Source organism: Tamandua tetradactyla, chromosome X (genome assembly GCF_023851605.1).
Source record: "Tamandua tetradactyla isolate mTamTet1 chromosome X, mTamTet1.pri, whole genome shotgun sequence".
Lineage (NCBI taxonomy): Eukaryota > Metazoa > Chordata > Mammalia > Pilosa > Myrmecophagidae > Tamandua > Tamandua tetradactyla.
Genome location: NC_135353.1, coordinates 156587455 through 156610148, shown reverse-complemented (window position 1 = coordinate 156610148; position 22694 = coordinate 156587455). Strand labels below are relative to the sequence as shown.

At 38.9% G+C, this 22694-nt stretch overlaps 1 protein-coding gene across 2 annotated transcripts in view; it reads right to left on the bottom strand.

Annotated features, from left to right (window-relative positions):
- Nucleotides 1-4997: 4997 nt before the first annotated feature.
- SCML2 (Scm polycomb group protein like 2) overlaps nt 4998-22694 on the bottom strand; it is a 126784-nt gene continuing 109087 nt past the window's right edge. For both annotated transcript variants that reach the window (XM_077145680.1, XM_077145681.1), the window contains exons 12-15: nt 12617-12730; nt 11705-11962; nt 8210-8361; nt 4998-6745 (exon numbers count right to left, since the gene is read on the bottom strand). In XM_077145680.1, the coding sequence (XP_077001795.1) occupies nt 6584-6745; nt 8210-8361; nt 11705-11962; nt 12617-12730 (686 nt within the window). In that variant the 3' untranslated portion in view covers nt 4998-6583. The remainder of the gene's footprint in view (nt 6746-8209; nt 8362-11704; nt 11963-12616; nt 12731-22694) is intronic.

Sequence of the window (22694 nt, the reverse complement as noted above, 5' to 3'; positions counted from 1 at the left end):
GGTTAAAGATATGAATAGGCATCTTTCTGAAGAGCAAATACAGATGGCTCAAAAGCACATGAGGAGATGCTCATTTTCATTGGCTATAAGGGAAATGCAGATCAAGACTACAATGAGATACCACTTCACACCTATAAGAATGGCTGCTATTAAACAAACAGGAAACTATAAATGTTGGAGAGGATGTGGAGAACCTGGGACACTTGTGCACTGCTGGTAGGAATGTATAATGGTGCAGCCACTATGGAAGACAGTTTGGCAGTTCCTTAGGAAAATAAATATCGAGTTGCCCTATGACCCAGCAATACCACTGCTTGGTATATATCCAGAAAAGCTGAAAGCAATGACACAAACAGACATTTGTACACCGATGCTCATAGCAGCATTATTCACAATCGCCAAAAGATGGAAACAAAACAAAAGCCCATCAACAGACAAGTGGATCAACAAAATGTGATATATACATACGATGGAATATTATGCAGCAGTAAGACAAAATGATATCCTGAAGCACATGACAAGATGGATGAGGCTTGAGGACATAAAGCTGAGTGAAATAAGGTAGATATAAAAGGATAGATACTGCATGATTCCACTTTTATGACCAGCATAAACGTATAATCAGAGGCTTATAATACAGAATATAGGGGACTCAGAGATAAATAAAAGCTATAGATGGGTGAACCATTAGCTAACGAGGTTGAACTCCAATGTAAGGGAATAGATAGAAGTCAAGTCTGGTTCTCTAGTGAGTCTATAAGCACTATTACCATATTGAATGTGAACAAGATTGAAAGCAGCTGTATAGACTTATGTGTCCCACTGATCAACACTAGAAATATGGATTAATTCTTGCAAGAATTACTTTAAAGATATGATTCGTGTACAGAGTGTTTAAGTCCAGGGGGAAAACTGCTATTGCATGCTATGGGCTATGTTCAAAAGGTAAACATCAGCAGTACCACAGCAACAGCAGAGGTAAATAATGGGATAAGGGACAAGAGTTAAGAGGAGATTTACATTTCCTATTTGGCGAGGTTGTGTTTATTGGTTTTCTGTCTCTTGGGAACAATGAAATGATCTAAAATTGAGAATGTTGATGGACTGTGGACTTTGGGCACTATACATGAGGCCTGGTGAAAGCAGGTGGCTGAAGGATGCACTGACTGAGTAGTTTGGCGAACGATGGTGTATACTTATGAATGAAGGTTGTGCTGCTACAAAAAGGAACAAAGTCATGAGGCATACAGTGATGTGAATGAACATGTGGGACATTTGGTGAGACAAAATAAGCCAGGAACAAAAGAAGAAGAATAGTATGGTCACCTTTAGAAAATGCTTATAAGAAAACAGGGGCCTAGATAGTAAGTTTTTAGAGCAGACACATTAAGTCAGGAATGGTGATTATTATTCATGGATTTTGAGAGGTTGTTATATATATATCCTGATATTTAGAGATAAGAACAAAGCCAATCTTCGAAGGTTGGGGTTTAAGTAATTCAGAACACAGGGGTAAGGAAGACAGTGCCTATACTTTAGAAGCACACATACTCTCTGAGACCAGAGGAAGAAAGGTTTATTTGATCCAGAACTCAAATTTTCTGTAGCGCATAATTAACTCAACCTGTCTGTATAGCTCATTTGAACAATTGAAACACAGGGAGCCCAGAATAAGAAAGAGGTCCTTTAATCCTGTATAGATTATTGTAATGCCTGGATACATCCTAGAGTATATTAACCAGATAATCAAAAAGTATTGGCAAAGTCCCTTGAGGGATGGGAGAAAGAATATAGAACTATTAAACCTTACCATCAGGGAATCCCCTGATACTGTGTCAAATTTTAGGGAAACCCAAATCAATAGGCCATGCCCTCGATCCTGAGGCTTACTCTTGTGAAGCTTATGTAGGCAGCGGAGAAGCTTAGACTACCTATAGGCATGCCTAAGAGTTACTTCTGGAGGACTTCTATTGTTGCACAGATGTGGCCTCAGTCTAAGTCCAGCTCTGCAAGTGAAATCATTGTCCTCTACCCTACATGGTCATGATATCCACGGGTGAAATTCTCCTTTGCGACGTGGGAGAGGACTCCCAGGGATGAATCAGCCTGGCACTGTGGGATCAACAATTCCATCTTGACCAAAAGGGGGAAAAGAAGTGTAACTAATAAAGTATCAGTGGCAGACAGTTCAAATAGAGTCGAAAAGCTACTCTGGAAGTTGCTGTTATGCAAGCTTCAGTTAGACATTGCTACCTATCACAACTTGCCAACCCCCAACCAGGACCATTCCAACCAATCCGAAAACACCTAGGGCAATAATATAAGACTCCGCAAGGGTTCCAAGGGTGCTAGAGTAACTTTTCAGAAACCTGCAACCTCCAAATGGGTCCCTGGACCGGATAAGTCCTGAAACCTAAAGGGCCCAGCCTCTCCAGAACATCAGATCATTCCATCTCCTTATCCCATATTGGTGACAGACCCTTCCAATATGAAAAATTTAGAATGGCCATAGCCCAAACACCCCTAAAGAGAGGTATAGAAAGATCAAAGATGATGGTGGAATTATACAGTGAAGACAGGATTTAACAAATGTATATGAATGCTGAATCATTAAATTGATATTTCTTTTATTCTCCAGTATCTTAGAGCAGCTAGAAGTAAAAACCTAAAACTGTAGAATTGTAACCCATGTTAAACTCTGAAATATGTTCTACAACTTATTGTTGTGCTGTGCTTTGAAATTTATTGTTTTTGTATATATGTTATTTTTCACACACACAAAAAAACCCAATTGTGATGATAAAAAAATATTTAAGCCTTCTAGCCTCCTATATTCTGGAACAGCTAGAAGGAAAAAAATCCGAGAGGATCATTGGTAGCCCACGACAAATACTGGGATCTGTCCTGTAACTACTTGTTGAAGAGTGCTTTGAAAACTATTGCTTTTTTATTTGCGTTATATTTGTTATAGTATAAAATAAAAAGTTTTTTTTTTTTTTTAAAAAGGAACCATTTGACAGAGCTAATATTTGCACATGGAAATTGGTGTTTTATACAGGGTATTAACACCAAACGCAATTTTGGCCTTCTAAATTTTTTTTATTTTTATAATTTATAATTCCAACTCCAAAGCATGTAAAAGGTGACACGTACGCTGGAGAGAAGAATATTTGCTTGGCTCAATAAAAATGGAATCACGCAGCAGTTTGAGACATAAGATATAAATTGTCTTCAGGATATAGGATAGCTTTAAGACTTGTTTTAATTTTTTAGAGCTCACAGTTAGATCTTCTTATCCTAGTTAAACATACACACACATATAAATGCAAAACACTGAATTATTTTGAAAGCACTTGGCTTGTGATTTTGCCAACTTATATTTCATACTGAAAGATTTGGGTTCTTCCACAAGGCCAAAATTTCTGGGCTTGTCCACCATTACAGAATTCATACCATGAGATACCATGCTAAACCACAGGAATACAAAATTAAATAGGATAGAAGTGGTCCCAGTGCCCAATGGAAAGAAGCATAGCTTGCTGTAATGTCAATCTGACAGGAAACTGGGGGAACAACAGACCAACCAGAGACATGAAAAGTAGCATATATAGGACCTAGTGATCTCAGAACTGTGGACGATGAGGCATTGTAGTATAATGAAAATCTTGGCTGGTCTGCAATCTCTGAATCTCTGGGATTCCCTAGGCCACGTGTCTTTTGTTTTTAATGGGGAACCCAGAACCACACCTGAAAGTTCATATGCTAACAAGAGGACAAGGTGGGGTAGGGCCAGCCACAGCTGTGGACTTAGGGTGGGAGTTGCAGATTGAGTTTAACCTTGTGCACACGAGTTTATCAATCAGGCCTACATAAGGAGACCCCCCCAAAAAACCTGGGATACTTGAAGCTCCGATGATCTTCCATGATTGAGAAAGTGCATCCATGTCAGGATATGGAAGCTTGCGTGAGATTCTCCCAGATCTTGCCCTATATTTCTCTTCTGTCTTATTTGTATCCTTTTACTAGGAAGGGCAGAGGATTGACCTTAATTTATGAAGTGTGGCCTAAGTCCAGGTAGTTGAGTTAGAATTTAATTGAATAGATACTGCAGTATTTGCAGTATGAATCAGAAGCTTTTGGAAGCTATGGTGGGAGTGGTAGAAGTTTTTGCAAAATTCAAACAGGAAGCAAGGGTGAGTGGTGCAGGTGTCACTGCGCTACTGAGAAAGACTACATGAAACACATTACATTTGTAGTTGAATAAGGTGGGTTTATTGTTCATGGTATGGAGGAAAAACACAAACCATGGGTAAGTGAGGAGTCTCTAAGAGGGAGTTAGAAAGGGCTTATGGGATTTGGGTGGGTGATTTGTACAAGTGTTCAAGGAAGCAGGGTTCTGTTCTGAAGTGGGTGTTCCCAGGAAATGAGGGTAATCTGTAACTGGGTGTAAACCCTTAGTGTCTAGGTTTCAAGGTACCGAGCATCAGTTTTCTGGTTGGGAAGGGGCTCAGCATCTCCTGGGAATCGTGAGGCTCTAGAAGCAGTAGGCTGTGCTCATCCCTGGGAGAGAGGCGCATATGACCACAAAGCCTGAGTTTAACATCCCATAGGGTGCTTCAAGGTAAGGAGGCATCTGGAGGCTCCTTCTTTGGTTCTTTTGCAGACTCACCCTCCTCTCTGTCATCAAATGTAGGAGTTTCTCAGAGATGAGTCCTAAACCTGCTTTTCTTTCCATGCTCAATTTTCTTTAAAGACTATCTCATCCATGGGCTCAGCTTCATTTCCCACTTATATGCTTATGACTCCCAAACTTAAAACTTTTACTGTTCTCAGCCTCTAAGCTCCAGACATATATTCAGAAGACCACTTTTAAATATTCTCAAAGTTACCTCAAATGCAACATGTCCGAACAAAACTCATACCAATACCCTTCCTGGCCTCCCCATCCCACCTCCACCAGCTGACAAAATAAAATCTGGATTTTGGTGTTAAGTGTTGCAGTTATTTAACTTTATTGTATTTTAAAATCTGAAAATTGCAAAACATATTTAGACAAACACCTGAGGAATGTTCAACTGGGCACAGCATCTTCACATAAACAGTTTGAAAAAGTGACCAAATTTAAGTTAAAATCTTATAAAACATAAGGGAAAACATAAAGGAAACCACCCCTTAAACCACATATTCCTAGTAAATAGTTGCATTTGTATATAAAGTACATTTGGTTTTCCAAAAAGAAAATGTACATTCTTGTTCCTGGTGTGCATTTTATTGGCATTTACAACAAATGGCTAATACTATTAGCACTGAATCTCATAGCTTATAAACATTACATCAAACGTTATACAAAATAATAACAATAAACATATAGCACCATTTCCCCTTGCAAGTTCTAACTTTGAAAATAAAGCTCAGAATGACAAGTCAGAACTAACACATCTTTCAAACTTTAGCACAACAAATGGCTCAGAACTAAGCAAATTACCTAGAAACATTGCATAGGACAGAGACCCTCCCTGCATGGAAACCAATCTACTGATTGTTTCTTATCCCCTGAAGAGTAAGTTGAGAGGTACTAATGATAGTAAATGATGCACATATTTTTTTTTTAAAGAAGAAAAACATCAAACTATATACATAGCTCATCAATACCTCTGTGGCAGTGCAAAGTGCCATTTTAAAGTCAAAAAGAAAAGATTTACTTGGGTATATACCTACAGGTATAGAATAAAATATAAATATGGTATAGTATCCATATGAGGAATAAACACATACAATAAAATATATATCTTTTTAAAATTTGGAAATAGGTATTTTCACATAGAGAAGTGAGTAATGAATGCCTAGCTAAATGTCTAATCATAGCCAAGATATGGAAAGCTTAAAAATAATAGGCATTTCATTGAAAAAATTTAATCTGACTCCATCCAAAAACAACCTTATAGTATAAATATCTCCTACATAAAATGACTATTTTATCTATCCTATAATTTATCAAACTTTATCAAAAAACTGTTAAGAACACTTCACGAAAGCTTATAATTTTATTTTTTGTTTTCCATTAAATCTGACCAAATACACGTACGGAGAAATAATAACAGAAAGGAAAATAATTTATATGGCTATTACCTTTCTGAAAACTGGTAGAACATGAACAGAACATTGTAGCACCAGACAGATAAAATATCTGAGAAAAAGATGATATCTATAGTTGTATCTTTAAATTTTCTTCTATGGGCAAATTCTCAAGGATTTAATTATAGACGTTTTCAATCCCTGATACTTTCCCCTTTGGGATTTAGCTGTTTTGGTTTTACATAATGCTAAACCAGAATCAGAGGTTTTTTCTATTTCCTGCATAAAGTATCCTTGTAAACTCTACAATTAAAAAGACACATAGAATGAACTGCTATTTTGAATATGTTAATCCTAACACATTAAAACGTTTCTAAAGTAGTAAACTGTATTTTAATGTAGTTCTGCAATTCTGGATGTAACATTTTTAGGGTAACATTCTACAAAACAAAAACTGCTAAGGGCAGAAAAATACTTTTAAATTAAAAGTTATGAGTACACCTGAGAATTATGTACAATCTAAACCTACGTAAACATTTTTTAAATTGTATTTTCCTTCTTTAAGTTTTTCAATGTAGTGACATAGCTTTAATGCTGGCCCCAGCTTCAGGCCCATATATTTCATCATCGCATCACTCTTCAGTAGTAGCAGAGCCTTCCCATCAATTTCCTACAGAGATAAGGAAATTATAATAATTAATAATGTTTTCATATTTTGTCAAAAAAGTTATTTCTTTATTCATAAGAACATGTAGAGAGCAGTTGTACATTTCAATGTATATTCTCTAAAAATGCATCTCTATAATGAAAACTTAAATATGTAATTTATAAACCCACTTCTCTAACATTAAAAAACAATTTGTACAGTGAAACATCATTTGATAGTTTGTAAATTCACTTCAAATTTTAAGAAAAAGGAAATTAACCTAATATCTTCTGAAAATGTCCTAAGTAACAAACGATCTTATTTAAAATTCTATGCCTTGAATAAAATACTACATCTCTCTGGCAAAAAGAATAAAAAACTATGAATGACAGAAATGAATTTCAGAAATGAACTGAGCTTTCTTAGGAGGTCTGGGAATATGTATATGTCAATATCAATGCAGACTGTAAATGTGCTATACAGTGGTGTCCTTAGATTGAAAACAATCAGCTGGGCAGGCCACAGTGGCTCAGCAGGCAAGAATGCTTGCCTGCCATGCCAGAGGACCCGGGTTCGATTCCTGGTGCCTGTCCATGTGAAAAAAAAAAAAAAAGAAAACAATCAGCTGTCTAATGCTAATTAGATACTAAAACTAATTAGTGGTTTTCTTACCATATTAGAAAGGGTACATTAGATATGGCCAGCCACTAATTTGATTTGTTAGAAAACATTATAAAATATTACTTAATAATCACAAGGCATCTTAAAATTCTTCATTACCTTGATTAACCAATTTACATCACTAAGGCAAAATATTATTTGATATTCATGAGTTCTGGTTTAAAAATAAAATTACAGTCTTATATTGCTGACTGTAAAGACCTGAAATCCCTTAATGTATTTATACACATATTCACCTCCTATACTTTTACTACCAAGGAAAACTAAGAAATCAGAACTTATACAATTTTAGCCCATGTTATTTGGTAAAAACAGTCTGGTAATGGTATGAAGGCACCGGCACCACGAATAATCAGTAACCATGTAAGGTTAACAGAACCATGTAAGGTTAACAGAACTGAACCAGATGGAATCAGCTGGTAGAGTCACTGGACATCATAACAAGGATGACACCCTCCTGGGGTAGACCAAGGAGCAATGGGGTAGAGGAGCAGGTGTGGGGGTGTGTGTACTTGTATCTGTCATTACAAAAGGGAGGTACACCTGTAGTGGCAACAATGTCATCTCCAGAGCCCTGAAGACATTTAGTATATTAAGCACTTGGGTACCCATTTCAAGAACAGACCCAGCCTCCACCACTTCAGGATCTAACTTCAGACAAAAAAAAAAAAAAAACTTTTTCACAGATGGAAAAATCTGCTGGTGCGTTCCCCCACCATACACACCAATCAGTATCCAACTGAAGGGCCTGCACAGAGGTCATTCAAAGGAATTACAGCAGGAAAACCCCACAAAAAGCTACATTACATGTTGCCGGAAGAGGTCAGCAATGGAGGCTGATGTTTGAGGATCTGCGTGTTTCATAAACTGTATCACTTCATCCACAGACCAGCTTGAAGGGTCCTCAGAAAAGCCTTGTCTCAGGACACTGGGGACAGGTGCAGCTGTACAAATTGTAGCTTCAATAGAGGGAGGGGAAAAAGACAAATCATACTTGACCTTATTATTAACCTGAAAGGAGAGATGTTAGGTAAAGAGAAACAGTCTCATTCTTGGAACCTTAAGTTAAGTCAACCCCAGCAAAAAGAAAAATTAGTGAAAGCCTTTATAAAGATGACCTGAAGGAAGCTACCCAAGAGCTTCCCATCTGACCTCCCCCAAAACAAAACAAGCAGCTTCAAAAGTGACCTTAAAGCTTCAAAGATGGTAAAAAACAAACTGAGCAATCCAAGGCCTCTTTGGCCACAGGCAAATATAGCAGGTTTGTTACTTGGGTCACTCTAACCTAACCTAACACTCTTACTTCAAGTACTTCAATGAATTTCTCTCCATCCCAATCTCTCTGTCTAGTTAAGTTTATTCTAATAGATAAATACAAAGGAAATTCCTCAAATTTAGTTTTATAAAACGCTTAAATTTGTTCACTTTAATCAAGGAATTTCAATTACCCCATTATCTTTAAGAATCAAATCAGTTGTATTAGAATATCTATCTTGTACTGAATATGGATATTTTTAGTATCGCTTTACTCTTTAAATTCCTGTCTCATAATTTTGAAGAATAAATTTGTTAGCTAGCATCAGAAATAATTTTAACATTATATTTAATATCTCTTTGAAAGTTTAATTGCACAGTAATAGATATTTTGCTTGAAAGTTTACAGTTAGTGAGTTAATAATATATGTTTAAAAAAGAAAGAACTGAGACAATTTAAGTGTTTACACCTTAGAAAGTTTTATCTGTGCTGTACACTAACTTCTGCTGAAATTTCTTTGTTTCCTGACAGATATTCATTTACTCAAGGAGTACACTCAACTCCCCAAAGTTAGTGTATGATAACTGAAATGTTTTTTGTAAATAGCTAGGAATATTTGTTTCTCTAACCAAGGACCATTAATACAAATTTGGTCCTTTGTGTGTGTGTTAGACAAGGCTTACTTTCTTCCCTATCCCCTGGTCTCTAGCCATTTCAGGAGCATTTAGAGTATTTACTCAGGGGAAAAGTAAAAAAAAATAGAAGATTAAAAAAAAATAATCCCCCCAAACCAACAATGGTTAATTTTGTATATAGCTCTAAATTGTATTTCAACATCACAACTTTGATGCAAAATAAAAACTACCAAAATATAACCTCCCTTCCATTTGTCAGAGATCTAAGTGGTTGGTCATTATCTACTAAGAAATTTTGCTAGGTTGTATCAACCCAAATAAAAATGATGATGTACCTAAGGCATTCTGATGACTTGGATAAAAAAGACATCTCCTCTAACAACACACAGATTCAATTTAACATTAAAAAATTATTGGCAAGATTAATCATATCTCTAAATTAACTTACATTTTTGTGGAATTTCAGGTGACTGTTATCAGAATCTGGTATAGCTATGCCTTGAATAATATATGAATCTTTTCTTATTGATTACTACAGATAAACTACTTTATAAAGATAAGATTTCTGTTATAAAACAGCAATTTTATATTTAAAAAAGCAACTATAAGATCTTCTATTTTTACTCCACTATTGAAAGATAGTTTAATTGGGCCCACATCTTCAAAACAATCATGAAGGCTGCAAAGCTTACATTACTGTTGTTCAATAATTACAAGAAACAAATTTATCATGTAAAAAGTCATCAAGGTCTACTCATGATTGTCTTCTGAATAGCTTTGTCTTACATACACTGGGATGTCAACTGATATTTCTAAAATAAATAAAATGAAAGTGATTTGATCTTACCCCCAACGATGTTACTGGATTTCTTTCCTACAATAAAGGTCAACAGTTTTTTCATTCAAATTATGGGAGAGGGTAGGAGGTTAAGGCGCAGAGGTGAGAACATCTCCAACTATCATAGGTGGACTCAGCTTTGCCACAGTTATAACATATTAAAAAAAAAACAATAGTAATAAGCCCTCTAACAGTTCCCAAGTGAAATGCTTACCTACCTATTCCCTGGAGATTCAGGCAGCACAGCAGTAAAGGGTATGGCTCTGGAGCCAGACTACCTGGGTTCAAGGACTGGTCCAACCACTTAATAGCTGGTGGACCTTGGCCAAATGACATCTCAGATTTCTCACCTGAAAATACTTACCAGCCCCTACATCTCAAGGAATCATATAAAGATGCAATGTGCCTGGTACATAATGCAGATAGTGATGATGATTCCTATTTTATTAAGTAAATTTCTTGTAAGTAATGCTATTATTATTAGCCTTTCCACTCTTAGGAAGATCAGAAGATAAGCTTCTCAAGCCTAAATACTTTGGCTACTTTGGCTTGGTAGTATCAGGTATTGATTTGAACTGAGATATTCAGCATTAGAAGTAACCTTTTAGAGCCTTTTACTAAGAAGGCCTGTATTCAAACGTTCATACTTTGTGAAAATATTTAAAATTTGAGGTATGCACCACCTTTATGGAGTAAACATCTATCTTCAGAATCTCTGCTAACAATATCACTTAAAAAGCAGAGAAAAATTCCATGGTGGGTGGAAAGTGATAATATTAAACATGTCACAGTATGTGTGCAGTGTGGTTGCTCTTATATAATATTCATGATGAAAAGCAAGGAAGTCACTTGGTTTCCACTTCCTTCACTCTTCAACCTTGCCTAGATGCCTATATAGAGAAAAAGGATAAAACATTTGCTCCCACACCCCCTTTGCCACATCCCTAATCCTTAGAAAGGGAATAGGGAATAGGATAGTAGTCAACTTTGCACACGGAAGGTTGTTCTAGCTCCTGCCAAATGGCAACTGGATGCTGCCCTATTTACAAATGTCAAGTCTTCTAGGTGGGTCTAAGGGAATGAATGAATATGTGGAGAAAGGGGAAATGGTGGTGGCTGTAGCAACAGGACACCAGGGCCCAGATATGGAGCCACAAGTAGACTAAGTCCAGGAAAGGTCTCAAGAGAGACAACAAAGAAAGTACACCAGAAAGGAGAGGGAGTATGTCTTTCCATACCTCAGAGTCACTGGAACTTTTTGAGTCCAGACAGTACCCAAGGAAATGATAAATTACAACTGACCAAGAACCACTAATCTGAGAAGTCTCTATCAAAGACATGGTCTGTGACCCAGATCTCCAAAGATGGATCTAAAAAATAGAGATCTGCAGATGCCATGAGGATCAGAGTGTCTGTAATCACTTGACCCTGACAGTGATGTGAATGGGAGAACTCTGCCTCCCCAATTTTCGCGCTTTTTCCAATGTAAGACACTCTGAGGGGATACTGTTGGGTATGGAAATCTCAAGGGGAAAGATAATCACAATGATTGAGAATCACTGCTTTTGATATACCTTCATCTTTCCTTGGCATTTGGATCTTGTTAACTTCATGGTGACTACTCGTAGAAGATGATATGCTCCCAACTGATGCTGGGCTTGAGGTGCCTGGCACAGGCTGAGAAGAATTTCTGGAGTTTGAGGTATGAGGGCTTACAGGATTTCTACAAGCAGGAGTCAAAGGATTTTCTGAATTTAGTTGTGACTTCTTGGAGTCTTCAGAAAGCTTTTCATCTTTGGGCATGTCAATTTCCTTAGGAGACAATAGTTCTTCTACAGGAAAAAAGACAGACTTACAGTTCAATTATTACTATAAGTACAAAATTGTTCCTAATCCCTAAAAACAGTTCACTTAACCCAAACTGCGCTGGAAAACAATCTGCCAAAACCTCTAAAACAAAATACATGGTTATTTCTTCCTTGGTGTCTATAGTAATGGACACTGTCATAAGTCCAAAGTGATTCTAAGATGTCACCGTATTTCTCATGGTAAATGCATCTTAACAGTCTTGCCATCAAGAATGTGAACACCTCACTAAAGCATTCATTTTTAGGAATTCAGTTCTTCCTAATTCTTTGTTGTAATATCATCAAACAGCTGATTTCTAACATTTGCTTACTACTTGGTCAGCTTAACTTTCTACAGGAAAAAAGTGCCAGGTTTTTCTATTCCTCTTTCTACCAGCTTTTAGCAATTCAAACCTGAATGGAAAATGTTACAGTATTTTTTTATCTAAGGAGAAATGACAGCTGTGTACTTCTGAAGGGAATGAAGTACTCAACAAAGCAGCCAAAGTGGCCTAAGTGCCAACCCAATTTGAGCAAAAGCATCCCCCAAACCCCCCAACACCAGTGCCCCAAGAGCAGACAAAGGTGGTGGTAGAGGGACATTCTTCACAATCAATGGGGTGTGTGAATGCTATTTACCTTCAGAGGCATGCATGTCTGTTTTAGGAACCTTAGGAGAGAGAGGAGCAACATAAGGTAGAGGTTGCTGAGGAGATCGTTTGTTGTTTTTCTTTTCTGCTATGTCTTCTTTTGCTATTTTCAAAAAATAAAAGTGTCTGTTATAACTAAACAATATATGCAAGCATTTTCATGTCATCAGCATAAAACATCTGTTTCTAAACCACATACCTACTATAATGTCATCAACAATTTGTCAATTATTTGATTTCTTATGTGTAACATGTCCTTTTTAATCCTATGAAATATTCTGGTACCGTCATGTTCAAGAATTAGAAATATTTCCAGGAGTATGTCTAGGCTTCATTTATTCTGGGGACATCATATCTCTAAATACCTCAGGAGGTAGTGAAGCAACCCATCACAATGCATCTAAAAAGACATGGGAAAACTGCTCCCATGAGCAAGAGAAGTTAAAAGTTAGAAGTTGTGCTGGTTGGAAATGATGTATGTACCCTAGAAAAGCCATGTTTTAATCCTAATCCCATTTTGTAAAGACAGCCATTTCTTCTAATCCCTATTCAGTATTGTATGTTTGAATCTGTAATTAGATCATCTCCCTGGAGGTGTGATTTAATCAAGAGTGGCTGTTAGATTAGGTGGGGACATGTCTCCACCCATTCGGGTGGGTCTTGATTAGTTTACTGGAATCCTATAAAAGAGAACAACAAGAGAGAAAGCCAGGAGATTCAGAGAGATTCTGAGAGCAGAACGATATAGTCATGAGAAGCAGAGAGCCCAACAGCCAGCGACCTTTGGAAATGAAGAAGGCCAACACCTCCCGGGAAGCTTCATGAAAGGAAGCCAGGAGAGAAAGCTGGCAGATGAGACCGTGTTCGCCATGTGCCCTTCCAGCTGAGAGAGAAACCCTGACTGTGTTTGTCACATGCCTTCTCACTTGAGAGAGAGACCCTGAACTTCATCGGCCTTCTTGATCCAGGGTATCTTTCCCTGGATGGCTTAGATTGGGCATTTCTATAGACTTGTTTTAATTAGGACATTTTGTGGGCCTTAGAACTGTAAACTAGCAACTCATTAAATTCCCCCTTTTAAAAGCCATTCCATTTCTAGCATATTGTATTCTGGCAGCTACCAAACTAGAACAGAACTTAAGGAGAAGATATAGTACAATGGACACCCCATTGTGTAAACAACAATCTTGGCCTATGGCTATCTTCATAACAACTCACTGATTATCATTTCAACGACACACTTTTCTACCTAAAGAACCACTCTTCAAGACATGAAACTGAAAGTAAAGGCACCTGAAGTTAATAATTACACTCTATGTACCAATCAAAATCTTAGTTTAACCTCCAGCTAAAAGGGCAAATAATATATAAAACTTAAAAGTCTGCTGATAGACTTCAAAAGGGAAGGACGTACCAACGTCAAATCTCATCTGGTTCAAAATTTTTGCTGGGGACTAGACATGGCCATCAAAAGTCAGCTGACCCTCTCTTTGTTGCTCAGATGTAGCCTCTCTCTCTCTCAGCCAACAGGGCAAGCAAACTCACTGCCCTCCCTCTCTCTACATGGGACATAACTCCCAGGGGTGTAAACCTCCCTGGCAATGTGGGACAGAAATCCTAGAATGATCTGGGACTCAGTACCAAGGCACTGAGAAAACCTTCTCGACTGAAAAGGGGGAAGAGAGAAATGAGACAAAATAAACTGTCAGTGGCTGAGAGATTTCAAACAGAGTCAAGATGTTATCCTGGAGATTATTCTTACACATTATAGATATCTCCTCTATAGTTTAAGGTGTATTACAAGAGGCTAGAAGGAACTGCCTGAAACTGTAGGGCTGTGTTCCAGTAGCCCTGTTTCTTGAAGATGAATGCATAATGATACAGCTTTCACAATGTAATTATGTGATTGTGAAAATCTTGTGTCTGATGCTACTTTTATCTATAGTATGGACAGATGAGTAAAAACTATGGATTAAAAATAAATAAATAGGGAGACTTCTGGAAAGATGGCCGACTAGAGCAGCTTGAGATTAGCCCTGCTCCATGGAAAAGTTAGAGAGGGGACAGGAGGGTGACTGAGTCAGCAATATGGGAGTGCAGCAGACCTGGGAGAGCTTTCTGCACCACATGTGGCAGCCCTGGTTGCAGAGGCCGAGGAGCTAAAAGGCAGAAAGTGGGAGCCTGACATGGAGGTGTAGACCCGTGGAGCCCACAGGAGTGCACAGATAGGTACACAGGACTAGGAAGTAAGCAAGGCTGCTTTCCTTGGGTGTGCTACACTCACCAGCATAGCCCCGTGACCGGCAACTCACTCCCATGCACCTGAACCCCCGCACCTGCTCCCATTCCCCGCACTTAAGGTGCCCCCACCCCACCAGTACCCAGTGCACGTATCTGCCCCCAACCTCCACCCCAAGTGCAGCCCAACCCACCTCTTCTGTACCCTTCCCAAGCACTACCTCTCCCCTCCCTGTTCCCTTCAGGCTGTTACCAGCGCATAAAGGTTGCCGTCACTAACCTACATACCTAGGATATGCTCCCCGCCCACCCATGGTGTCGCACACCTCACCCTGCCCTCCCTGAGCTCAGTGCATCCATTTAAGGAACTCCTAGGTCCACACATGTGCACAGGCCCCCAATCACATCATTCAGCTCTGGGAACTGTACTTTACAGCAGTCCAAGAACTGCATATGTGCACAGCCCTCAGCCTCATTTGTCAGCTCTGAGAAAGTGCTGACCTGCACAGCCAGATCATATCTGCCCCCAATCCATGAAGGCATAATGCTGACCTGCTGCCACAGCTCTACGCATGCGCACAAAGGGCACCGTGCCTTAGACCAGTGCACACCAGGGTTCCAGACTGGTGTGCTCACACAGCTACATCCTCCCTGGTCACTGGGCACCCACATGCACAGGCATCAGTGTAACATCCCCAACCTGTGCCCCTACCTGCCCTGAAACAAATCACTGTACTGAGTGCTCCACCCCGTGCCCTGCTCCCTGCTGTACAACCATCCCACACACACAAGCCTTAGACTACTGAAAGAAATCAACTCCCAAAGTAAATCAATCCAGATATCAACATGCGACAAAGACAGCAGAAGATCACTAAGCATGTCACAATGCAAACAAATCTAGCCCTGCCTAATTTGACCAAATGAAAACACCTGAGGAGACACAGAGATTGGAAAAACTAATCAAAGATGTTCATACAACTCTACTTAATAAAATAAGCGGGATAGCAAATAACATAAAGGAGATCAAGAAGACAGGAGAAGAGCACAAAGAGGAACTTGAAAGAATAAACAGAAAAATAGTAGAAATCACAGAGATTAAGGACTCTGTTGACCAAATAAAAAACATACTAGAGGCACATAACACCGGATGTGAAGAGACAGAAGAAAGAATAAGTGATATAGAGGACAGGATAATTGACACCAAAGACTCAAAACAGCAAATCACAAAAAAGATGGAAGAAATTTAATGGGAACTCAGGGAACTGATAGGCAAAACAAAGCGCACAAATATAAGAATCATTGGTGTGTCCCAGAAGGAGAAGAGAAGAGTAAAGGGCTAGGAAGAGTAGTTGAGAATATAATGGGGGAAAACTTCCCAACCCTTGTAAAGGGCATAAATACACAAGTCAAAGAAACCCAAAAAACTCCAAACAGAATAAATTCAAACAGGCCTTCCCCAAGGTACATATTAATCAGTCTGTCAAATGTTGAAGAGAAGCCAAAAATCCTGAAAGCGGCAAGAGAAAAACAATCTACTACATACAAGGGAAATCAAATAAGATTGAGTTCAGACTACTCAATTAGCACCCTGGAGGCAAGAAGGCAGTGGTATGATATATTCAAGATAATGAAAGAGAAAGACTTCCAGCCAAGAATTCTGTACCCAACCAAATTGTCCTTTAAAATTGAGGGAGAGATTAAAGCCTTCACAGACAAAGAAGTCCTGAAAGAATTTGTCAACAAGAGATTGGCCCTACAAGAAATACTAAAAGGAGTTCTGTCAGCTGAAAAAAAGACCGGAGAGGGAGACCTGGAGGAGGTCACAGAATTGAAGAGTACCACTAAGGGTAATTTAAAGGATACAAAGAGAAAGGGGGAAAAGAATATATAGACCTGAAAAATACAATAAAAATGATAAGATAGTGGAATCAAGAAATGCCTTTTCTGTAATAACTTTAAATGTTAACAGACTAAACATACCAATTAAAAGATACAGATTGGCAGAATTAATTAAGAAACATAATCCAGCTATATGCTACTTACAAGAGACTCATTTTAGACACAAGGATACAAATAGATTGAAAGTGAAAGGATGGAAAAAGATCTTCTATCCATGCAAGCTGTAACCAAAAGAAAGCAGGAGCACCTATACTAATATCGGACAAAATAGACTTTAAATGTAAAAACATCATAAGAGACAAAGAAGGACACTATATACTAATTAAAGGTTCAATTCACCAAGAAGATATAACAATCATAAATGTTTATGCTACCAATCAAGGAGCTCCAAAGTACATGAGACAGACATTGGCAAAACTGAAGGGAGCAACAAATGTTTCAACAGCAATAGTAAGAGACGTCAATACACCACTCTCCTCTATAAATAGAACAACCAGACAGAAGATCAACAAAGAAATAGAGAAGTTAAATAACTTGATAAATGAATTAGACCTAACAAACATATATAGGTCATTGCACCCCAAAGCACAAAGGTATACATTCTTCTCTACTGTTCATGGAGCATTCTCCATGATAGATCATGTGCTGGGGCACAAAACAGGTCTTTATAAATTCAAAATTACTAAAATTATTCGAAGCACTTTCTCTGATCACAATGGGATGAAGCTAGATCTCAATAGCCACCAAAGATTGAGAACATTCACAAATATTTGGAGATTAAATAACACACTCTTAAAAACAACCAGTGGGTCAAAGAAGAAATTGACAGAGAAATCAGCAGCTATCTGGAGATGAATGAAAATGAGAATACAACTTATCAGAACTTATAGGATGTAGCAAAGGCTGTGCTGAGAGGAAAATTTATTGCCTTAAATGCCTACATTAAAAAACAAGAAAGGGGAACTTCAAGGTCAAGATGGTGGCTTAACAATGTGCGCATCTTAGTTCGTCCTCCAGAACAACTACTAAATAACCAGAAACAGTACACAACAGCTCCTGGGGCCACGTCAGTGACCAGACACACAGTGGACCCCAGTCTGGACCAGCTGGACTGGCTGTGAGCAAACCCCAGAACCGTGAGTTCCCAAAGCTGTGGCAGCCAGCGCCCCTTCCCCACAAGCCGCTTCCCACAGTGGAAAGGAAAGGACTTTACCAGCAGCAGGGACTGGGCACAATCAAACGCCAATTGTGGAACTAATTAACAAATTCTGACTACTAAAAATAGGCCCCCAGCTTAGGTGAACCTGATCAAAGCAGAGGTTGCTCATTTTTGCCCCGGTGCCAAGGGGGCAGGACTGACAGAAAAAGGGGGAAAAAAAGAAGGAAACAGGTTTTTGTGGCTGTGTATCTACAAAGGCTTGACTGCCTCTGGATATAGCGGCAGAACTTTTCAGCTGCAACTGCCCCAGGTATAGGCAGAAGTGAGCTCTTTTGGGGGCTTATCTGGAGCCTGTGCCTTCCCCGGGGAGGGGTGAAGCCCCACCCAGGTGGAATCCCTCCATCAAGGAATTCAGACACCAGGGCTTGGTAATTTGAGTCATTAAAACCAGCCTACAACCTCTCCTCTGTCTCTACCATGCCCCCCAGCAGGGAGAGTCTGCCAAAGTTAAAGGTACCACATCATCTTATGCTGGTGGGACCTGCAGTCAGACAAGCGCCACATACTGGGCAGGATAAGAAAAATAGAGTCCAGAGACTTCACAGGAAAGTCTTTCAACCTGCTGGATCTCACCCTCAGGGAAAACCGACACAGGTGACTCTTTCCTCCTGATAGGAGGCCAGTTTGGTCTGGGAAAATCTGGCTGGGGTCTATAACATCAAAGTAGAACCTCCTAAGTGTGTGTGTGTGTGGGGGGGGGGAAGGCACCACACAAGCAGGGCAAGAAACAAGAAAACAAGAACTGAAAAATTCTCCTCTGTTAAACAAAACTTAAGCTAAAGGTCCACATAAAGCTGAACGGAATGTCAAAGAACAGATAGACAACAAATTCATCCAGCAAGAAAACCCTAGATAAAATAAGTGAAAGCAATCTCCAGAATAAACTAATTAAGGTAATTAAATGCCTAGACGCCAGCAAAAAAAATAACAAATCACACTAGGAACATTGAAGATATGGCCCAGTCAAAGGAACAAACCAACAATTCAAACGACATACAGGAGCTGAAACAATTAGTTCGGAATGTACGAACAGACGTGAAAACCTCATCAAAAACCAAATCAATGAACTGAGGGAGAATATAAAGAGGGCAAGGAAAGAAGAAAAAGAAGAAACTGAGAGTCTGAGAGAACAAATCACAGAACTTATGGGAATGAAAGACACAGCAGAAGAGATGAGGAGAACAATGGAAACCTACAATGGTAGATTTCGAGAGACAAAACATAGGATTTCTGAACTGGAGGACGGAGCATCTGAAATCCGACAAGAAACAGAAACTATAGGAAAAAAAATGGAGGGATGTGAGCAGGGACTCAGGGAATTGAAGGACGCTGTGAAGCGCACAAATATATGTGTTGTGGGTGTCCTGGAGGGAGGGGTGAGGGGAGGGAGAGGAGAAAAACTAATGGAGGAAATTATCACTGAAGGTTTCCCAACTCTTATGAAAGACTTAAAATTGCAGGTCCGGGAGGTGCAGCATACCCCAAGGAGAATAGATCCAAATAGACATACTCCAAGACATTTAATAATCAGAATGTCAGGGGTCGGGGAAAGGGAGAGGATCTTGGAAGTGGCAGGAGAGAGGCAATCCATCGCATACAGGGGAAGCCCAATAAGACTATATGCAGATCTCTTGGCAGAGGCCGTGGAAGCGAGAAGACAGTGGGATAATATATTTAAATTATTAAAGTAGGGAAACTGCCAACCAAGAATTCTATATCCAGCAGAATTGTCTTCAAAAATGAGGGAGAGATTAAAACATTTTCAGATGGGAGATCACTGGGAGAGTTTGTGACCAGGAGACCAGCTCTGCAGGAAATACTAGGGGGAACACTAGAGACAGATGCGAAGACAGAAGAGAGGGGTGTAGAGAAGAGTGTAGAAAGGAAGACTATGAGTAAAGGTAAAAAGAAGGAAAATTGGATATGACATGTAGAATCCAGAAGGCAGGGTGGTGGAGGAGAGTGCTGCCCGTGCAGTGATGGCACTGAATGTTGGTGGATTGGTCTCTCCAATCGGGGGACATGGTCTGGCAGAGAGGATTGGAAGGCAGGACCCATCTATATGCTGTCTCTACTCAAAGGACACAAGGCCAAGGACACAAATGGACATTTACACACCAATGTTTATAGCAGCATCATTAACAATTACTAAGAGATGGAAACAGCCAAAATGTCCATCAACAGACAGTTGGCTAATCAAACTGTGGCATTTACATAAGATGGAATATTATGCAGCTGTAAGACAGAATCAAGTTATGAAGTATGTAACAACATGAATGGACCTTAAGGACATTATGCTGAGTGTGATTAGCCAGAAACAAAAGGACAAATACTGTATGGTCTCACTGATATGAACTGACATTAGTGAATAAACTTGGAATATTTCCTTGGTAACAGAGATGATCAGGAGATAGAAATAGGGTAAGATATTGGGTAACTGGAGCTGAAGGGATACAGATTGTGCAACAGGACTGAATATAAAAACTCAGAGGGCGGGCCGCGGTGGCTCAGCGGGCAAGAGTGCTTGCCTGCTATGCCGGAGGACCCCGGTTCGATTCCCGGCCCCAGCCCATGTAAAAAACAAACAAACAAACAAAATATAATAAAACAAGAAAATGTTTAAAGATGTTTCCCTTTCTTCCTCCCTTCCTTCCTTCCATCCTTCCTTCCTTCTCTCTGTCTTTCCTTCCCTTCCTCCCTTTCTCTTTAAAAAAAAAAAAAAAAAAAAAAAACTCAGAAATGGATAGTACAATATTACCTAACTATAATACAATTATGTTAAAACACTGAATGAAGCTGCATATGAGAATGATAGAGGGAGGAGGGCTGGGGCATAAATGAAATCACAAAGAAAGATAGATGATAAAGATTGAGATGGTGTAATCTAGGAATGCCTAGAGTGTATAATGATAGTGACTAAATGTACAAATTAAAAAAATGTTTTTGCATGAGGAAGAACAAAGGAATGTCATTACTGCAGTGTGCTGAAAATAGATGGTACTTAATATTTTAAAATTTCAACTAATGTGTGAGACTAAAGCAAAAAAATGTTTATTTGGTACAAATCTATACTTTGACTAGTGCATCTCCTAATATAACTTATGTAGATAGTTGATTGAACACCTTAAGTACATGGAACTTGGTATAGGACATGAGATTTTGTTGGTTTATCCAGGTGATGCCCTGATGAATCCCAGAGCGATTTGAAAACTCAACTTCCCCAAGTTGAATTCTTGATATTCTCACAAGCAGTGTGGACAACCAAAGCTGTAGGCTGAGCCCCCAGCCTTGGGGTTTGTTCATATGAAACTTAACCCCACAGGGGATAGGTCAAGCCTACTTAAAATTAAGCCTAAGAGTCACCCCCAAGAGAACTTCTTTTGTTGCTCAGATGTGGCCTCTCTCTCCAGCCAACACAGCAAGCAGCCTCATCACCCTCCCCCTGTCTACGTGGGACATGACTACCAGGGGTGTGGATCTTCCTGGCAGCGTGGGACAGAAATCCCAGAATGAGGTGAGATTCAGCATCAAGGGATTGAGAAAAACTCTAGAATGAGCTGAGACCCAGCATCAAGGGATTGAGAAAACCTTCCTGACCAAAAGGGGGAAGAGTGAAATGAGACAATGTGTCAATGGCTGAGAGATTCCAAACAGAGTCGAGAGGTTATCCTGGAGGTTATTCTTATGCATTAAGCAGATATCACCTTGTTATCCAAGACGTAATGGAGAGGCTGAAGGGAACTGCCTGAAAATGTGGAGCTGTGTTCCAGTAGCCATTTTTCTTGATGATGATTGTATAATGAAATAGCTTTCACAATGTGACTGTGTGATTGTGAAAACCTTGTTTCTGATGCTCCTTTTACCTACCTTGTCAACAGATGAGAGGAACATATGGAATAAAAATAAATAATAGGGGGAACAAATGTTAAAATATATTTAGTTTGAAATGCTAGTGATCAATGAAAGGGATCAGTAAGGGGTATGGCCTGTAAAAATTTTTTTTTCTGTTTGTTATATTTTTCTGTTGTCTTTTTATTTCTTTTTCTGAATTGATGCTAATGTTCTGGGAAATGAGCATGACGATGAATATGCAACTGTGAGATGATACTGTGAATTGCTGAGTGTATGTGTTGGGAATGTTTGTGTTTCTCGTAATTTTTTTTAATTAATAAAAAATGAAAAAAAAAAACAAGAAAGAGCAAAAAATCGAGGCCTTAACAGCAACCCTGGAGGAACTTGAGAAAGAACAGTAAACTAATCCCAACCCAAATAAGAGAAGAGAAATAACAAAGATTAAAGCAGAGATAAATGAACAGGAAAACAAAAGAACAATAGAAAGAATCAATAAAACCAAAAGTTGGTTCTTCGAGAAAATCAATAAAATTGATAGGCCACTAGGCAAGACTGACAAAAAAAAAAAAAGAGAGAAAGGATGAAAATAAACAAAATCAGAAATGAGAAAGAGTATGTTACACAGACCCTGATGAAATAAAAGAAATCATAAGAGGATACTACAAACAACTATTCACCAACAAACTAGACAACTCAGATGAAATATAAAAATTCCTGGAGACACACAAACAAGCTACACTGACTCAGGAAGAAATAGAAGATCTCAACAAACCAACAAGTAAAGAGATTCAACCAGTCATCAAAAATCTTGCTACAAAGAAAAGCCCGGGCAGGGCCAGATGGCTTCACAGGGGAATTT